The sequence below is a fragment of the Agelaius tricolor genome, unplaced genomic scaffold, assembly GCF_023055355.1.
Source record: "Agelaius tricolor isolate 1412-34295 unplaced genomic scaffold, bAgeTri1.0.p SCAF_72, whole genome shotgun sequence".
NCBI lineage: Eukaryota > Metazoa > Chordata > Aves > Passeriformes > Icteridae > Agelaius > Agelaius tricolor.
Genome location: NW_027269332.1, coordinates 272,749 through 292,527, shown reverse-complemented (window position 1 = coordinate 292,527; position 19,779 = coordinate 272,749). Strand labels below are relative to the sequence as shown.

The 19,779-nt window shown below is 43.9% G+C and overlaps 1 protein-coding gene across 1 annotated transcript in view; it reads left to right on the top strand.

Moving 5' to 3' along the window:
• Positions 1 to 19,779, top strand: part of ST8SIA1 (ST8 alpha-N-acetyl-neuraminide alpha-2,8-sialyltransferase 1) — a 107,016-nt gene that overhangs the window by 43,001 nt on the left and 44,236 nt on the right. Inside the window, exons 3-4 of the mRNA XM_071417986.1 lie at positions 11,343 to 11,452; positions 15,365 to 15,457. Coding sequence (XP_071274087.1) covers positions 11,343 to 11,452; positions 15,365 to 15,457 — 203 coding nt within the window. The remainder of the gene's footprint in view (positions 1 to 11,342; positions 11,453 to 15,364; positions 15,458 to 19,779) is intronic.

The window sequence follows — 19,779 nt, the reverse complement described above, 5'->3', positions numbered from 1 at the left end:
TTAAGTGGAGGCTTTGCCACTAAACTATTTCATGAATGAAAAATGCAGGCCATTAATTTATTAATATACATACACTTTTCAGTTGAATCTGGATTTGATTTATGAAAGATTACAAGTTTCACAGGCCTCCAAGATTTTCATACAAAAGCTCAATGAAACCCAGTAGTTCTGGTAAGGTTTCTCTTTGGGATTTAACTGTGACATGAAACACCCAAATGTGCCATTGCTTTGCTGACAAAAAGGAGGAGCTGAATGAAAAAGAAGATAGGTAGGCTCTGGCAGTCCAAGAGTCACATTTGTTTGTGGTGAAAAGAGTACAGATCTATGTTGAAAGGCAGGAAAATGTAAGTAACACTACAAGGGGGATGCTGTTAAAAGGAATCTGTTTATTCTGCATATTCTAGAGTGACTGAAATCTTATTTACTGGGGAAAAAAAGGGCACAATATTGTTGCTAACTTGGTTGTTAGCAGTGGGGTGGTCTAATATCTGCTGTTTCCAGGTGTCATGAATGGCATTGTCAGAGGACCAAGACAAAAATGGAAGGTCTAGGTGGTCCACTTGTGTAGAATATTTACTAGTGATGCAAAAAAGAAAGAGCCTAATCTGACTTGCTAGTTACAGGTCATATTATAAGAGATTCTATGCCTAGGGGAGAAACATTTTCCCGAAGTGTGACTTTTTTGGCTGGATGAAATTGAGAAAGAATATATTGTACAGCATTCAGAAAGTCATTTTGCAATCATTTTTGCCTGCCCATTAAAAGCTATCTAGACATGTGTGGAGAGCAGCAACACTTGAATATATCTCTTTAATTGACTTAGAGAACTCTAAAAAAATTATTAGAGATGCTGTGGGAAGATGAAACCAGAGGGAAGAGTTACATGTAGTGACAGGCCAGGAGGGAATGGCTTCCTACTAACAGAGAGTAGGTTTACACTGGATATTAGGAAGAAAGTCTTCACCCTGAGGGTGCTGAGGCCCTGGCAGAGGCTGCCCAGAGAAGCTGTGGATGCCCCATCCCTGGAAGAGTTCAAAGCCAGGTTGGATGGGGCTCTGAGAACCTGGGAGAGTGGAAGGTGTTGAAACAATGACCTTTTAAGGTCTCTTCCAGCCCAGGCCATTCTATGACTTTATACATCCCTTATCAAAAGCCACCAACCAACCTGTGGTGTTTTCCATGAGATCCATCATGTGAATAAAGAAAGCTAAAGGAAAATTCAGAAGCTTAATTTTAAGGAGTATCAAAGTCAAACAACTCAGTTTTCAAAGGGTGAAAGAGGATGACAATTCTTGTGTGACATATCTTGGTAACAGGATGAAAAGTAAAGCAGCAGAGTGAGTATAAGAGGTAGAATGGAGTAACTTTCTCAGCCACAGAAATAAGTCTGGCTAAGGATGTCTTTGGAAATGCTGCATGGCAGCTGCAGCCGTGGTGTTTGAGTGTTACTGTTAAATGTTAGCAGGTCCTGAGAGTGGGTTCAGCATGAGCCTAATTAACAGCCTCCCATCCCTGCTGGGGCTCAGGTACTCCTGCTGGTACACTCCAAGCTGTTTGCTCCTTTACCCCATCCTCTTCCAGCTCACAAGGCTCAAATGTTTGCAGATAGGAAGCTGTCCCTCCTCAGCCTGGCCATTAAACTGGGGCTTAAGCAGGCCCCAAAAACAAAGTGGAGGGAAAGGCTCTAGGCTTCGGTAGCTTGCTGTTGGGTAGTGCTTATTACTCAGGGAGTATTCAATCCATTCCCGTGGTGTTAACAGCTTCCTGCTGCTCTGGATGCTTATTAAATTGCCCTGGATTTGCAGCAGGTTTGGGAATTGCTTTAAGTGAAAAACTGGTTTTAGCTTGATAGGAAGCTCAAAACCTACTTGCTGGGTCTGACAATACCTTAAAAATAACAAAATAATATGGTGTCCTATCAGCTACTGTGATTTCACAGAACCATAGAATCATTAAGGTTGGAAAAGACTTCCAAAGTCATCAAGTCCAACCTTTGACCAATCACCCCCTTGTCAATTAAAGCTTAGCACTGAGTCATTCCGTAACACCTCCAGGGATGGTGACTCCACCACCTCCCTGGGCAGTCCATGCCAATGCTTAGCCACCTTTCTCTGGAGGAATTCCATCTGGAACTTCATTTCCATGGCTGTTTGTTCAGCTGGCAGGAGGGAGTTGCACTTTATTGAAGCTGTTTGTTGTGTTCTCCAGGTTACAGCCTGGAGCAGAGGGTTTGTTTCAGGCCTTTTGTTCAGGGATGCGGCCCCGCCTGGCTGAGGGCTCTTTGCTGAGGGACGCAGTCACCCCGGCTGAGGGCGGGCCGGGCCCGGCGGATCCCGGCGTTGTCCAGGGTCAGGGCGGGCCGGGCCCGGCGGATCCCGGCGTTGTCCAGGGTCAGGGCGGGCCGGGCCCGGCGGATCCCGGCGTTGTCCAGGGTCAGGGCGGGCCGGGCCCGCAGGATCCCGGCGTTGTCCAGGGTCAGGGCAGGCCGGGCCCGCAGGATCCCAGCGCTGTCCAGGGTCCTGCACACACGGGGAGACCCGGCTGTGGCAAGAGGTGCCCCGGGTTCTCTGAATTCTCTGGTGCTGAAAGCAAGGGAAGCACCGAGTCAGTGAGGAAAGCCCTTTGTCTGAGGTCAGATTTCAGACCCTATGTGCAATTGTGCTATCTTGGTTTGGGTTGGGCCCCTCAGGCCTGGCCTCCCTGTTTGGCGCACTCTCAGTAGGGGAGGAGTCCCCAAGTACTTCCACAGAATCACAGGGCCATTTAGCTTGGACAAGGCCTCCAGGAGCCTTGATTCCGATCTTTGAATGATTTCCACCTTGTCCACTAGACCTGAGTACTGAGGTGTTTCCTGAGCACTCCCCAGGATGGTGATTGCCCCACCTGCGTGGGCAGCCCATTCCAGTCAGTGCCTGGCCAGTCCTTCAGTGGAGAAATTCATCCTGACTCCAACCTGAAGCCTCCCTGGCACAGCTTGAGGCCATCTCCTCTTGTGCTGTAGCTCCTCACCTGGGAGCAGAGCCTGACCCCCACCTGGCTGCATCCTGCTTGCCGGTGCTTGTGGAGAGTGAGAAGGTTCCCCCTGAGCCTCCTTTTCTCCAGGCTAAGCACCCCCAGCTCCCTCAGCTGCTCCCCACAGGCCTTGTGCTCCAGACCCTTCCCCAGCTCCATTGCTCTTCTCTGGACAAGGCTTCATGTAAGCTTGCAAAAAAATCACACTTTCTGATTATTTTTTAGGGAAGCAATATCCTTAATCCTTCCCCACTTAATCTTATGCTGCTAAGTGCTTTATTATTGATGTAAAAGTGACTGCTGTTCATTCAAATCAGTCATGATAAGCTATTCATTAATTATTCTCATGCCTTTTATGTGATAATACATTTTAAGGAGTTCTGTTTTCATTACCAGAAAGATAAATAGCTAATGGAAACTTCATTGGTTCTGTAATTTCAGTAGTTATTCTCCTTTACCTCCTTGGCCTTCTAAACTTGTTTTCATAACCTTTAGACATGACATTACATGGTACTGCGCTTCCCTCTAATTGCTTCCTTATTTGGTAAACGCAGCTTTTTAAGCACGTTGGTAGGCACTCATTATGTGTGAATCCTTTGATGCTGCTGACCTTCTTTCTGGCTTTCCAGCAAGGGCTTTTAACCTTGGCTCTACTTCTCTGCAGAAAGACTGGCTTGAAGAAAGAGTTGTAAATGCAGACCTGCACCACTGCCTGATGTGCAGTCCTTGAAGGTCTCTGTGTTGTTCTCTTGTGTGCTGCTATTTGCTTTTCAGGCCTTTGTGTCAGCTTTTCGTGTCTGGCCACTTAGATCATCCGGATCATGTGCTTCTGCATGAGGGCTAGAATAAAGGTGTAAGATGCAGGCTGATACACTGTTAAATAACCTCCATATCTGTTGTAAAATTTGGAGTTTTCAAGGTCTGAAATTTGTCTTAAAAGTTAGGTTTTGCCTCCTTATCAATAAGGTAAGTGAAACTTTCTTAAGAGGCTTAATTTTTCTCATTAATAGAGGAGAAAAAAATGGAAGTGTGCAAGTATTAACATCAGCAGTCTTTCCATGCTGCTGAGAAACCAATCTCTGTGTTTAAACTCTGCTCGAATGTCCTGGACAGCTCCATCCTTGCTACTTGTCTTTTTAACCAGTGAATCTCAAAAGATGTCAGTGACTCATCTGAACTGTTCAGAGGTAACAGAAAGGCAAGGGTCACTTGTTGATGAGAGGATCTTTTCCTTGTAGAGGTTCATTGTCTGAGTTTCTGTCAAAATGGAAGTGTGTTGCTACTTTGATACCTCCCATGATATCTAAATCCATATTTTGATGCCTTTGGAAGTTGACTAATTACCTTTGCTGTATCTGCATATTCATATCAGTGGGATCAGGAATGGGATCAGAGATGGATTTCTGTAAGTGTTATTGTCCTTTCTGCAATTAGGATTGGAAATTTTTTATGAGCTAAAACTAGCTTTATTTATTGCAGATACTGTGTCTTGCTGATAAGATTTTGAGGAACATGAAATTGTTGACAAACCTTTAGTAAAACTGGGAAAAGTAAACAGTGCTCCTTCCTGAGCAATAGTTGGTCTTGCAAAATCTGTAGGTATCTTCCTTGCTGGCTGTGTGCTGTCCCACTCTGCCACAGGAGAACAGTTCAACATTCTTTACTCATTCCTACACCAGACATAAGTAAGCAGGTACCCTGCAATTTCCCTGTTCCCTTCTGGTTTCTGCTTGCTGCTCAAACTGTGCACCTTGAAATCACTGGGGCAGAATGTGCAGGCAAGAGTTGGAGGACTTTGTCGTTTGGCAGTCACATTATTTGGTTTTATCTTCGTTTCTCTGCCTGGAATGTAACAGTTATTTACTTTAACAAAGGCTTTTGTGCATGAGAGTTAGTGTGTGCCTGCAGAGAGAAGCTTCCTCAGCCAGGATATTGTGCACTGGGAGGCAGGAGATTAACTGCCTTGAAGTTTATACTGCATTTTCCCAGACCTGCAGGAAAACTCATTAAACCATCATAAGATAACTACTTGTGTTGTTTAATAGATGTACATGACATTACAAAAGTAGTTTTCCCAGAAGGGGTGATTTGTGTTCATTCTTGTTTCCATGCAACACACAGCCACAACTTGAAAAGGTTTGGGTGCATCTTTTTGGCTTAGGCTTAGAGCACTTTGTTCATGCAGCCCTGGTGTTTACGGGTTGCTACACAGCTTTTTATCCCCTGCTCAGACTTGGAGCAGATTGAGCAGCAGGGGAGAAAGAGCTGGAATGGCTGCTGTGCCTTTGTGCCACCTGGTGCCAGTGCCAACCTGGGCAGTGCCTGCATCAATCCAAGGAGGCACCCAAGGGTAAGGGAAGCCAGCAGAGGCAGCTGTTTATGGCTTCTGGTCATGCTGTTCCTCGAGGAATTTGTATGCTGTTTTTGCTTTTTCTACCATTTACATGGGGCTGGGTGACTCCACAGAACATTTAAATGCAGCTATTTAGGAGGCAACACGAGTTCTTCTTGAGGCTTCCCAATTGTGGAAATGTTGGAAACTGTAACATCTCCTGGAATAAGAGAAACCCTCCCCACCCCCACAGTATCACCAAATGATAATTTCTTTTTATAATTTTTAATTAAATTTTGGGGTCCTAATGCATTGCAGGTTGTAAGGTTTGGATCCAGAAATCTTGCAGATCTTTGGAATTTCTCACCTATTTATTATTTTTGCCTTGTCAGGGAGGATACCCTTGGCATTGCCAGAGCATTCATTATTTAAAATGCTGTCTATGATATGCAGTCAGTAGTCTGTTCTCATCTACAGACATGCTTTTTTTGGCATATTTTTTCCATAATCCCCACACTGTGCTGTCCTGGCTGTATGGAGGCTGACTCTATTGAATTAAATGTCACATCAGCAATGTGAAACGTTCTTTTAATTCCAAGCAAGTGCTCCCTTGCAGTGACATCATGCTGGGTAGAAAGCTGTTAAAGATCACACCATTTTGAAGTTCCTACTTAAAGTGCAGCTGGAACTCAAAGTGCCTGCCAGCTTAGTCACTGCTGCTCCGTGCTTTCTGTGAATAATGTTGCAAAGTGTTCTCTCTGTCTTTAGCGTGTGGCTGCTCTCAGTTCATGGATCCCTTGGAGTAGCAGAGCTTTTCCTGCAGCAGCACTGCACTGCATTTAGCCTTCCTAGTGCTCCCTGTGTAGATAGCTCCTGAGCTTCTAATTTTGTGAAGAACAGTGCTGCCTAAAGCAGATGTTTGTGGAGAGCACAAAGCTTGCAGAAGCTTGAATGTGGATCCCACCTGAGGGCTGAATAAAGACACTGCTGTCGTGGCTGAGACATGGGCACCTGCAGAGGAGCTTGTCCCACCTGGGCAGCTCCTCTTCGGTGCAAACACTGAGCTTCAGGTTTCAGCATGTACCAGCTGGCAGTGCCAAAATCAGCTGGAGGTCCATGTGGGATCTCCATCTTCTTTCATGGTCACTGCCACCATTTCTTCTTGTAATAATCACATTTTAATCAGAGCCCCACCTGTTCCAGTGAGGGAGAGTAGGTGTAGACTAGATATGTGGAATTTGGGATTTATTCCTGTGAGGGTGGTGAGGCAGGCTGCCCAGGGGAGTTGTGGGTGCCCCATCCATGGAAGTGCTTAAGGCCAGGGAGGCTTGGATGGGGCTCTGGACAGCCTGGTCTGCTGGAAGGTGTTCCTGCCCAGAGGAGCTGGAGCACGGTGATCTCAGAGGTCCCTCCAGGCCAAACCAGCCTGTGATTGATGCTGTGCCCGTTCCCTTGCTGTCCCTGGGTCACTCCCTGCTCTGGGCTCCTGCACCTGGCTGGAGGGGAGGAAACGGGAGAGCCAGAGCCCCCGTTTCCCTGCTGGGACACACCTTCCCTGGCACTGACGTGTTCTGTGCCCGAGCTGCCGTGTGCCACAGCTCGGTGCGTGGCATCACCAGCCCAAATGTGACCTGCGGACAATGGAGAAGGAGCCACTGCCACCCTGCAGCTCCTGGCAGCTGCAGAGGCACTGGCACTCTCAGGGTTCAGCTAGCTCCTTAGGGAATTCCCTACAGCCTCGCCCTCCTCATCATGGTGCTGCCTGCTCCAAAGGGACAGCAAAACCACAGCATCTTTCCAGTTCAAAAGGCTTATTTAAAAGATAAATTATTCTCATTTATGTTCTCAGTGTTTTCAATGATTTTTGTATCTTCAGCATTAAAGCAGAGGCTGATACTGTAGTTTTTCCTGTTTTTCCAGTAAGAACCTGGTTTCTGATTAAAGTCTTTGGCAGTGAGTGGGCAAAAAATTAGTGCATTGACAACCTAACAATGAAATCCAAGTGATTTAGAGTAGCATTATCTAAAATTATTTTTGTTAGTATGTGTAATGTTCTTTTAACTGATGACAATGATTTATTTCTGCTTAGATAGATGATGAAACTAATCAGTGCATTGCTTGAGAGATGCTTTGTTAAATTACTCCCATATTCAATTGGGAGTCTTTAATCCATTACTCTGTGTGCTTATTTGTCATTGAATTTGCAGGGGGATGTGCAGGTTCTTCTTTTGTGTACGTGAGTATGAACTAGAATGCCTTCACTGATTGCCAGTAGAGTTTCATTGTTTAAAAAGGGGAAAATGAGACATGGGGCCTTCCTGGCTCTGGTTTTGTTGGCAGACACCTTTTTAAAAAATTCCTCATGCAATTCATTTAATAAAGTGCTCGACCTATGTTCACAAGGGAACTCCTCCTGCTTGTTTCCAATATGCAAGGGGTTACTATTTAAAAGTATTTGTAAATTCTATGGTAATTATTGTTCAATAATGGGGATAAGTTGATGGGTTTCTGGTGCATTTTTTCTATCATACTAAATAAACTGAGGCTGTTTTTTTCCAGTCCACCCACTAGACTGTGGCCGTTCATAAAAATTTTATGAATGAGGCAAAGAACATGTGTTGACAATGAAAATAACAGTTTCAGGAAGCTAATATTAGTGGAGATGCTTTTGTTACAACTCTGCTGCCTAAAGCCTGCATTTGTTAGGCTGGCTTAGAATTTTGAGGAGGAAAACAGCTGAGGTTTTTGTGATCATTTAGCATAAATGGCAGCTGCATCCCTTTATTGTGAGAATTTACACACTGCCACCTATGAACTGATAATTTGCCTAGCAAAGTGTTGTGATGTGGAAGGTAAAGAGGGAAAGCATTGGAAGGTTTTGTGGAGAGAGGAAAAAAAGCCATATATTTTATAGTTGCTTATGGGCAACACTTAAGTCTAGGACTTGTATCAGTTTTGTGTGAGCAGAGTTTTGTGTTTGTTTGGCCAAAGGGCTCCTGGAATGTCTCTGCAGTCTCAGCAATAACACAGATCTGTGAGCTGAATGTCTGAAGCAAAGACAGATGCCAAATGCAGGCTTCTCCCTGGTCATCCTAAGGAATTGCTGTTCTCTGAGCCCAGAGCACCTGAAATGCCACCAGGGGCAGAGGCAGCTGAGCCTTTGGGCTTTGCACCCCTGCATGCTGGTAATGGCACTGGAGCCGTGCCTTTGCTTAATGCCTGGAGCAAGATTAAAGGGTGGGCTTGTGGAAAAGAGGCCGCTGATCATTTTAAAGGGGGGTGTGGGGGCTCCAATGTCTGTGCCATGCCCCAGATCTTCAGCTCTGTGCTGGGGGAGGCACAAGTGTCTGTGGGCATGGTGGCTTTCACCAGAGCTGTGTCCAGCCTGCTTTCCCTCCCTGTGCATACAGCAAGTGGATCTTCACAGGTTAGGCAGAGGGACACCCACCATGAGGATACAATCTGCCCTTTGTGCTTTCCTTTGGCTCCTTCACATCACCCTGTCAGCCCTGAGCTGCTTCTTTTGCCTCAGACTCGCTGAAGTGATGCCTAGTCCAAGATGTGATCCAAGATGTGATCCAAACTTGGGAATTATTTTGTTGTTAATCAGTAGCTATACCTTTGGCAGGTGTGATTGAGTAGTTGCATTGTGAAACTTGTGGGAATTTATAGGCTTGGCCAATCCTTTGTTTTAAGGGAAAGGGAGTGCTGTTCTGAAATGAATAGGCTGCTTGGACAAGAGCCACTAGGAGTGAAGTCAACTGGACTAAGCAGCAGTAAATGGGGGGAAGAAGAATTAGAATGATAAGCAAGAGATATAGATAGTAAATTAGGGTTTGGTTAATGAAAAATGAGTGTAATCTGGAACCAATGTGTGTTGATGCATTTGTTTGTTAAAATGTAGAAATTGTGCCTATTTACACAAAGTGTGGGTTCCCACCAAGCTCCCTGCTTTGCACAAACTAAAATAAAAACTAGAACTACCTCACCTTGGTGTGGGAATTTTCTGTACACACCAGGTAGCAAGGCTGTGCTCAGGATAAAAAAAGAGGACAAGAGTTTCAAAACTTCATCAGCTTCTGGAAACCAAAGTGTGTATGCAAATGAGAACTGGTATGATCATCCCTGAGCAGAACAGGAACTAAGCCTCCCTTGAAGGACAGCAAGTCACTTCAAGCACTATTAAAGGCTGTTAGCAACTCACCGAATTTGGAAGCATTTAACAGCTGCTAAATGTCTGTTTGGGGGGTCTAAAGGCACAGAATTTGTGCCAGCGCCCACTACCCTTAAAAGCAAGAGTTAATGTCTGCTGCCTTTGTGGTTTGGCACAGCCTTTGTGTAACCAGCTGTCTTGAAGGGAGCTTTGATGTATCCTTAGGAAAGGTACTGTTATTTATAGAACACATCTAGTCTGCATTTCCTCTGCTTCCCACCCCCGTGCCTTTACAGAGAATGTGAGCTCTCATTTGATCAGGGTCATCTCAGAGATGAGATGTCTTTGAATCTCAAGATATGCTTCAGTAACTGTTAAGTTAAAAAATCTTCTTGAGAAGGCAGATGCAGGACAAGAAAGCAGCTGCATATCCAGTACTTCTGTGCTGTGCTATCATGACTGGCTCTCAGGACACTAAAATTTACTTTTCTGCTTAAGCATATCTTAAGTTAGTTTTTTCATTAAAAAGCAAGTTGTTACTTTATGCAAGCTGAACAGAGTCTAGTTTGCAGAGAAAGGTAGATGAAGCAAGTAAATCTAGGAAGAAGAGAAATAAGGCAGCAGGAATAAGTTGTAACCAATGCAGAGTGTGTGCTGTAATCCTGGCCCTGCTTTCTGGACCGTGTTTGCTCTGTGTGGCAGTGCCTGGTGAAGCTGTGAGCACTGGCAGATGCTGCTCTCTCCATGCCAGTGAGGCCACCCAGAGACAGCTGCTCTGTGCTGCTGCAGCCTCGCTCTCTGAGGCCTGTGCACGAACTCCTGTCCCTGCTGCACAGTCAGGCTTTGGCAGGTCTGATAAATAAAAATTGTTTCTGATAAATAAAAATTATCTCTGCACAATTGTTTTTGCTTGAGGAGAAGATTAACTCTTGTATTGTCGACAAATCACAATCTGTAACTAAATCACACTGCTTTAAATTCACCTGTCTCTTCACCACCTTTTTTTTATGTGCTGGGCTGCTCTGAATGCTGTGTGCTGCTTACATGGCTGCCCCAAGCTCACAGGAGGCTTCTGGCAGACAGGAACATGTCCCATCCATAGTCTGAGATCCTCTGGAATGAGGACGATGCACATCTAATATCTTACTGTGTTTGGTGCATGGGATCCCATGACCATTTGACTTTGCACTGTCATGCCCTGTTCAGCAGCTACAAGAGCTCCTCAGCTAAAATGGTCCCTTTCTAATTTTAATTTATGCTGATACTAATTTGTAATGTGTCTGGGCAACTGGCTGTTTGAGGAGCTGCTGTCAAGCTCCAAATATTTTTGCCTAAGGCTCTGGATTGACCTGTCCCAGCAACACAGCCATGGAGAGAGCCAGGGTGACTCCAGATTCCCAGTACACTTCTGTCATCACAGCATTCCCTGTTCCTTCCTTTCTTCCTCAGAGGTGTCTTTTGTATATCAGCTCAGGAGGATCACTCTCATGGGTTGTTTGTTGTGTTTTCCTGGTTGCCTTGTTTCCCCTGTGTCCTTGCAGCTTGCCTGGAAGGTTTGTGAGCTGCCTGATTTTGGCCAGCTCTGCCTCAGGACCAGGCAGTTTTGGTTTTGCAGAAAATCATCTTCTGTATCAGGTTTGTTGCATCCTGGTTTGGGGAGTGGGGACCAGACTGGTTCTACATGTACTTACCAGCTCATTTCTGTGCTTTTTCTTCCCTTCACTCCTAATTCTCCCTTTTTCTTTCTGTCACGTTGAGCCCTAACACCTCCCTGGGCTTTCCAGGTGTGGCTGCTACAAAGATGTTTTTCTCCTGTGTAAAACTGGTCCTGTTTTGTGTTGCTAGGCTACTCCCTTCCAGCTGCCACTGAAGAAGTGCTCCGTGGTGGGGAACGGCGGGATCCTGAAGAAGAGCGGCTGCGGCAAACAAATAGATCAAGCAGATTTTGTCATGCGGTAAGACAGACACCTCCGTGGCACGTTATCCCCCCTTCCACTGCTCAGCCTCAGCCTTGCCAGAGCTGTGCCCTTGGCACTAACCCCTGGTCACTTGCCTTGGTGCCCTGCCTTTGCAGGATGCTTCACACAAGCAATTTGGGTCAAAGTGTGAGGAGAGGCAAAAAAGGAGTTTGGGCTTGGTTCTGCAGGGGGATGTGGGGTGAGGGGACAGGGTGCTGCTCAGTGACATTGTGAGGGCTTGTGCAGGGTCTCAGGGAGGTGCTGAGGAGCTGCTCTGCTCATCATTTATGCACTGGTGGCCAGGCTGCTTCATCCTGCTCTGTGCTCTGAAACTAAATGCCATCTGTGCAACCCATGGAACTCAGAATGAGTAGGGGCTGGTTTAGGGGGCAGGGCTTGAGCTGCTGCAAGCCAAAATCTTCCTTTGTTTTCCTTCCCTCAAGACTGAACTGTGGCTGTCTGAGGAAAGGCCAAAGTTCTTCCCTTGAGGTTTTTGTGATTCTTCACATTTCCTTTCCCTCCAGCCTTCCTCAATTTACAAGAATCTGTCAGGAGGGATGTTGAACCAGCTCCTGCTTTTGTGATTAAATTTGGCACTTTCTAGGTCTGTGATCCTTAAGGAAGAAAGACAGAAATTAGTTCCTCCCTGATAAACATGAACAAGAGAAATGTCGTGGGGGAGAAACTGGAGGAATGCTCCAAAAGAGATGAGAACTGGAGTTTCTTTGGGTTTCTGATGGATGCATAATGAGCATCCACTAGAACAAGTCTCCTTATTACATCCTGATGGCTTATTATAAAACTATACAAATTTGCTCTAAACCATTCCTGTAATTTCTGGTTTGCAAAGACCAAAAATGCCTTCATTAATAAATGCCTGTTAATGCAAAGAAACAGAACAAATTCAAGGCAAACATACACTTGGAGCACTTAGGGAAGAGAAGATGTAAAGCACAGGGGGAGAGCAGCACTCTGAGTGCCATTACTGCAGAACTCCTGAGGTGTTCCATGGACTAAGTACCAGAGGCTGCAGTGTGTATGCAGTTTCTTGCATTCTGTGTTTTCTAGAAATTAAAATGCTATAGGAGCAACGAGTTACAGAAACAACAGAAGTTTTTAAAAAAAAAAGCCAACAAAACAGCAGCTATTTTAGCTTGATCATAAAACCCTCCTTCTCTGCAGGGAGGATAAAGCAACCATTATATGTTTTGATTTAGAAATAAGTGATGGGGAGAATCCTGCTAGAATCCCATTTGCTGCCTGCAGGCTCTGCTGTATGAGTGATATGAAATCATTTTTATGGAAAATTTACTTGATCTTTTCTAAATCTCATTTCTATAATCTGAGAACTGAGAGAGAAAGAGCACAATAGTGACTTCCATAACACTTTTCATTTTTTAAAAGAAATTTGTGCAATGTCTTCAAAGCGTTTCTGCAGTGTGAAATGTCCTGCCAGCTTTTGCCCTTGTTTGTTAATTCATTTCATGTGAATTTTTATTTCACTTATGTATATTTCCATAAGCTTTGGCCTGTGAGAGAAGATGGCTGCACTCATATGTTGTAATTGCTAAGGTTATTTAATGAGTTTAGACTCAACTGGTCGCTGAGCATCTTCTACCAACACAGTTGTTCCAACACAGGGATGAAAAGAGCAGCAGTTTTCAGCCCCTCAGGCATAGCAAGCTGCCTATGCAATGAGAGAGGTGCATGTGGTCTCCATGTTTAGGTACTGTGGTTGTAATGGGCTCTTCTTCTGATTTTCAAGTTTCTATTTCTTATTTCTAAGAAAAAAACAGTTTTCCCCCACTCCCTACCTGCTAATGCTTGTTTTAAGAGAAAAGTGTTGGTTAGTAGTCCTAAGCCATGTCTTTAACTCTATTTTTTGTGTACTTACTTCTCAGTAAGTTTATTTCTCTTACTTCTCAGTACCAGATAGAACAGTAAGAGAAATAAAAATAAAATTTCTTAGTATGAGTTTTGTGCTTCAGTGTGTTCCTCACCTGCAGAACACTCAGCACTCTGCTGACCAATCCAAGAAAATAATTGGGAAGGTCAGGTAACAGATTTCCTGCAGTTTCCTGTGGATACTCAGCCCATTGCCTAATGTTTCCTGCACTGTAAGGGGGGAATCAGACTTACAGATGAAGTGTTGGAATAATACATCTGTGACTGGCTTATGAAAGAACTGTCATGATCTAGATGCTGAGATGATAAAAGCTGGGGTGAGCTCTTAGTTCTCCATAGTGCTTTTAAATTGAACCAAAAATGGTTTTTAAAAGCGTGCCCTATGAGCTTGTGTTTATTCAAAGCAGGGAGCATTAAAGTGTGATCTGCCAGAGGTATTGTGCCACCTCCCTACCCTAGGCAAATCAGCTATAAATCTTCCTTCACAAATATTTGTTTGACTTTTATTTTACTTTTTCTTGTTAAGATTTTATAATTTGTTTGAGAATTAAAATTTCCCTTAGCTTCTGGCCTTTCCCTTTCCCATTCCCCTTCTCATCAATGACTGCAGTTTCTGAAACCTCTTATTTTGATTGCTTTTTCTGTCTTTTTTTGAATTTCTCTACCTTCTCTTATTTTGTGGTACAGTGAACTAGAAGCTGTTTCCTGGCTGAAATCTCAATACATTGTGCACATCTTAACAAGTTGTATATATTTTCATGACTGTAACGAGTCTTACGGTCATGAAAATGAGAAAATGTTCCTGGAAATTCTGCGTTTCTCAGTGAATGTGATTTAATTCATTATGTTTCATGTAGTTAGAACATGGCTGTCCCTTTCCTTGGCATTGCTTGATGATGAGAATTGAAGGGTTTGAGAGCTGGCATTTGCATGCAGAGAGAGGCCGATAGAGCACCACTGTGGTTTTGGTTGGGGTTGTTTTGTTGTTGGTTGCCTGGTTTTGGGTTGGTTTGTTGGGTTTCTTCCGACTTAACAAAAACTGCAGAGAGAAAACCCCAACAACACCTAAAACACCTAAAAGCATTTCTCTGAAAAAAAAAAAAATCCAAATTCTGCTTGTCTTTGAGAATCGTGATTTCATTTTTGCCTTTTAAGCATTCCAAATACTCTTTATGTCTTTGTTTTAAAGCAGAAATCTGAAATTAACAATGTTTGGAAACCAGTTTTTAGTGCAATTTTTATGTATTGAGTAGATTTCTCCTGACTAATTTTTGGGGCAGTGCACAGGCTTGGACACTGTTTGAATGTATCTTCATTTTTATCTCCTGCACCTTCCTCCTTCTCCTAGGTCTTTACAAAGGAGTTTTTAGGACTATTCACTGTGTGGATGTTTCCCTCTACTTCTGGTTTATTGAGTCTTGATTCTCTGCCTCCCAAAGTAAATTTGCTCAATTGCTTTGGCTTTATTCCATCATCACCCTGCCCACCAGAACAAGATTGTGAGCAGAGCTGAGATACACGTGTCTAAAAAACCAGATGATTTTTTAATTCTGTGTTTTCTCAGTAAATTCTATAAGATGATGGTACCCCAGAGTGCAATATTAAAAATGCCAGTTTTAGATAATGCCTGCAATACCACAGAGTGGTAATATCAATCTGAAGCCTGATACTGGTAAACTAGACAAAACAGTGTGAAAAACCAGAACTTTTAAGGAGTTGGGATTTTTAAAAAAAGTTCTTCTATAGGTAGTAACAGGCTCTTCCACAGCCTTTCAGCCTCTCAGAAATGTCAAGTGCATGCATGTTTTCCTCAGCAGCTACACAGATCTCATCTCTGCAAAAGGTTTTATGTCTCTATTTCCTCACAATCTGGTACAAAAATGCTTCTAGGTGTGGTACAGTAGGGAGTAATTATAGCTTGGTCCAGTAATTCATTGTTTTTGCATTTTCTGAAGCCTATCAGTTCTGAATGTCATCTAAAATCTTGGCTGTCTTTGTGTGCAGGTGCAACCTTCCTCCTCTATCCAGTGAATACAGCAAGGACGTTGGATCCAAAACCCAACTGGTGACTGCAAACCCCAGTATAATTCAAAAAAGGTAGAGAGCAGATTTTTCCTTTTCTGGTTGGGGTAGGCAAAAAGAAAAATGCTTCATCAGTGTTATAGAAACTAGTGCATCAGAGTTGTGTTCCTAATAATGTGATCCTGGAAGGGGATCTGGGAAAGGTGCAGCAGGCAATGGTTTGGTGTCAGGGGAGATAATGAAAGCTGAACCCCTCAGAGGCTTTCAGTGTCAGCAGGGAGCTAAGGCAGGGCTGTGGTGGTGGGTGCCCCACACTGCTCTGCTGGCCAGGCCAGCTCCTGCTGCATCCCACAGTCCCTGAGATGCTGGTTTGGGTTGCTCTTGGTTCCAGCACAGATCACCTCTGAGTCCCACTGCCCTTGCGTCATTTGTTTGATACTGACTTACAGAAGGGGTAAGGATGGAACTGCTTGGCAGGGTGTGATCATACAAGCTTTGCTTTCTTAGGAAACTGGGACAAATTTGTGTTGTTTATTAGAGTTGGTTGAAATTTTCCAAATGTCAAGCGCTGATGAGAGTAGGGAAGAGCGAGTGGGGAAAAAAATGTCAGTGCTATCTCTCTGATTTTGTCTTCCTGAATTTTAATTGCCATGTTCTTTGTTTATCCTCTGGAATGAGGTAGGTTGTTCTCAGGCAGAACAAGATCTGGTAGTAACCTGCCATGTTCACTGAAAAACACAAGAGAGAAAATATGAGCCAAGGGGATGAGCAGGAAATGATTAAGCACAAAGAAATGTATAATGTGAGTACTGGCAGGTGAAGGATTGTGAAAGGAAGCAAAGCAGGGCAATTAAATGCATGGTAGAAAGCCAGGTGTTTTAAAAAGAAAGGCACTGGCTTGGAAATGGATGTTTGATGGTATTTGAATGTAATATTTTTCCTCCCTTTCAGGCATTGGAGGGGTCTGTAGTTGAGTGTGTGGAAGAGATGACAGTCTTTGACAGAGTAGAGCACAGAGGACAAGCAAGAGGGAGATGGAATAATAATAATAACAATGAGCTTCAAGAGCTGATTGCAGGCAGAGAGTGCTTGAGTAGGGGAAGGCACAGAAATGCTTGTGGGATGAGATCAAAAAACCAAGCAGAACTGGCAGGGGATGGCACCAGGTGCCAGGCAAAACCAGGGAGTTACCCAGGGCAGTGGAGCTGAAGACAGGGAATCTGAAAGTGCTGGGGTATGTAGATGGCTAAGTGATTGCAGAAGTGGAATGAAATGGCCAGAACATCCCATCAAGGAAAGATCAGTTTGGCCATGGCATTTGGGATGAAATGAAGAGGAGCAGGGTGAAACACAGCCTTTCAGAGGGCTTTGCAGTTTGCAGGACAGGATTATTTAACTCAGGTGTGTTTGTTTGACACCCTCCCCTCTATCTAGGTCTGGAGTAGGAAGCTGACTGTAGTTACTATTTTTGAACAGAAAAGGGAAGAGTGTTAGTGATGCTTGGAGGAGACTGTGGAGCCACACTGGAGAGACCACAGAGTGCTCCAGCAAGGGGGAAGGATGGAATGAGGAGAGGGTTGAGGAAGCAGATGGAGAGAGTGAGATGCTGCTTTGTGAGGGGTGGATAGCTCAAGGAGGAGTGGAGGGGGGTGGGAAATGGGAAAAAAGAGAGCAAGGAAACAAGATTGTGATTAATGTCAGTTTTCAAAGTGAGTGGACAGTTACTGTGATGCAAGACCCTGGATGAGAGAGCATTGTGGAATGTATGTGCACGTGCATTGATTAGGGGGAGATAGATACCCAGTAACTGAGAATAACACAGAGAACAAATTCAGAGCACTGAAAATTGGCAGGAGCCTCCTTTGAGGCTTTGCTTCCTCTGCCTGGTCAGGAAGAAACATTTTAATTTTTTTAAAATAATTGACTCATGTTTCCTGTGTGCTGCCCAAAGTAATTATTTTATCTCCTGTGTGTTAAGTTAGAGTGGGGAAAGAAAAGTTAGATCTTGAAAGTTAAAATGGAAAAAAAAAACCTACAACTCTGTCATCACTCCTATGGAAAGAAGCTTTTTTAGGAGTTAAGGTTACTTATACTTTTGATGAAATTCAAAGACATTCATATTTGTGACTGATGAATCTGTTTCTAAGCTGAGTGTTATCTCTAGTGTCACATAAGGGGATTATTCATTGCCATTCTTCCCCTCTCCTCTTGTCCTTACTTGAAGTATGTTGATATTGATGAGGCCTGACATCTCCATTATCTCTCAAGTGTCTTATGGCAGGTTTAGTGAATTGGCCCTGCAGCACCATTCATGGCTTCTAAAGGATTTACCCTTACCAGATAATTTATGGTGTTGCATGTTGAGTGGGGCAAAGTTTTCATACCAGGGATGTGGAAGCAATTTTCTGTGAGCTTCTAAAACCAGAATTAGTGTCTTTAAAAAATAATTGTTGGCAGCAGTTATTGCAGAGATGGCACCATTTCCCTATTGATTTAGCACCTTAGGATGGAAGAGTCACAATTTTAATTTAGGAGTACCTAACTTTAAAATAAAATAACTTCTAAACATTGCTTTTTGCAAAACTCAGAGATGAAGTTCCGTGTCTGTTTTCAGCAGGAAATGAGACCCTGCAGGTGTTGTAGGCACAGAGTGTGTGGTGATTGGGCTGGGGCTGTGCCCAATCATCCCCAATTGACTCCAGCTGTGCAGCACAGGTGAGCAGCATTAACAAGAACGAGCCATGGAGGGCACAGGGCACACAGGGGCACTGCAGCAGCAGCAGCAGGAGGGCACAAGAGGCTGGGCTGAGGGACAGAACAGAGCTGCTGCTTGGAGCCTTCGGGGTGTTGGTTGTGGCTCCACCGTCCTTCTGAAAGGTAGTACAGTTTCCACTTGTGAAATATTCTGCTCTATTCTCATTTGGGTTTGAGTGTCCTACCCTAACTTCAGTTAGTGTAATACAGGAGAACTGACAACAGATGTACTGTGGCAGAAATTTTCCAGTGTAAGAGGATGCGTGTTCACTGTCCCAGTTTCTTTTTTTGTCTAAAACTTTTCAGTTTTCAGATGTCTCTCTTCAGTTAATACTGGAACTCACAGTCCTTCCCTCCTGTGTGAAACACCTTTTCCCACTTTGCATTCAAAGCATAACCTTTCTGTCAAAGCCTGTGTTAGGGTTGGAGTTGGGACTGAAATGTTGCATAAGGGTGCTCCTGGGGCCGAGGTGACCTCTCCCACCCTCTAGCCCTGAGTGTTGCTGTGGGACTGCAATCCCACATCTTTGATGTTTCTAGTTCATTCCCCTACCATCCTACTCAGCTTGGCTCCATCTTTGTAGGCAGAGGATTATTTTGTGTTTTGTATATTATTTATTTTCTTTCCAAGTCTAGCTGCTCTAAGTCCCTCCTAAGAAAGAGGCAGTGCAGTAGCAGTAGCTGTGATGTGCCTACAGCCATTCTTAAGACTCTGGGAAAATTGGCAAGGTTATGTCACTTACAGAGGTTGTTTCCATATTCTGAACCCTTGTCTACAACTGTGGAGAGGGATGAGTCAGTGAACATAAAATGTTCAAGAGGCAGTGCTGATTTTTGATCAATGGCATAAGAATTTTAACTAGGAAACACAAAGAGTTTGAGGATGTGGATTGTTATCTGTTTCTAAAGTCACTGGATCTGGGCTGTTTAGGAGAAGCCAATTTTATGAATTTATCTTCAACAGCTCTTGCAAATGTCATACAATAATAATTTCTCTGAGCTCCTAATTAAATCTGCAGTCAGATGCTGTTTGCAGCAGTGTTCCTTTCTAGTGCCATGTCTGCTTGTCTGCCTAACCTATGCACACTTATATCATCAATAACAGGGATATAGTACTCCAAACAGATGTTTCCCAGCATTCAGAGAGTTTCAGACCAGCTGATGATTTTTAGGGAATATTTTATCCATGAGCTGTGTGTCCATGGCCTGTGTGGAAGTTTGAACTTCCACCACTGAATGGGAGTGCTTTCCTTTCAGTAAATTAATTCACCTTTTTGATCTCTGTGATATTTGACAAGTTTTTGCTGCATCCAGTGTCTTGCACTAAACCATGATGAAGGAATGAGACTAAAGACTAACAAATGCAATGATTCTGCCTCTCAGCTTGGAAATGCCAGTTAAATATCACTGCTGTTTATTAGGTTCCCATGGAGTTTGAGTGGGCTTAAATTTGCTTTCCAGTGTCCCCTGCATTTTAGAGGCAGCTAATAATCTTTCCTGGATTCAGTCCTGAAGACATCTCTGAATCCAACTGACTTAGACTATTAGGAATAAAAAGCTGGAATTGAAGCAATAATTTACTTTGATAAAAGCTTCCTTCATCTTTGATCAAACAAATGTACAGTACTATGCCTGTTGCTTAC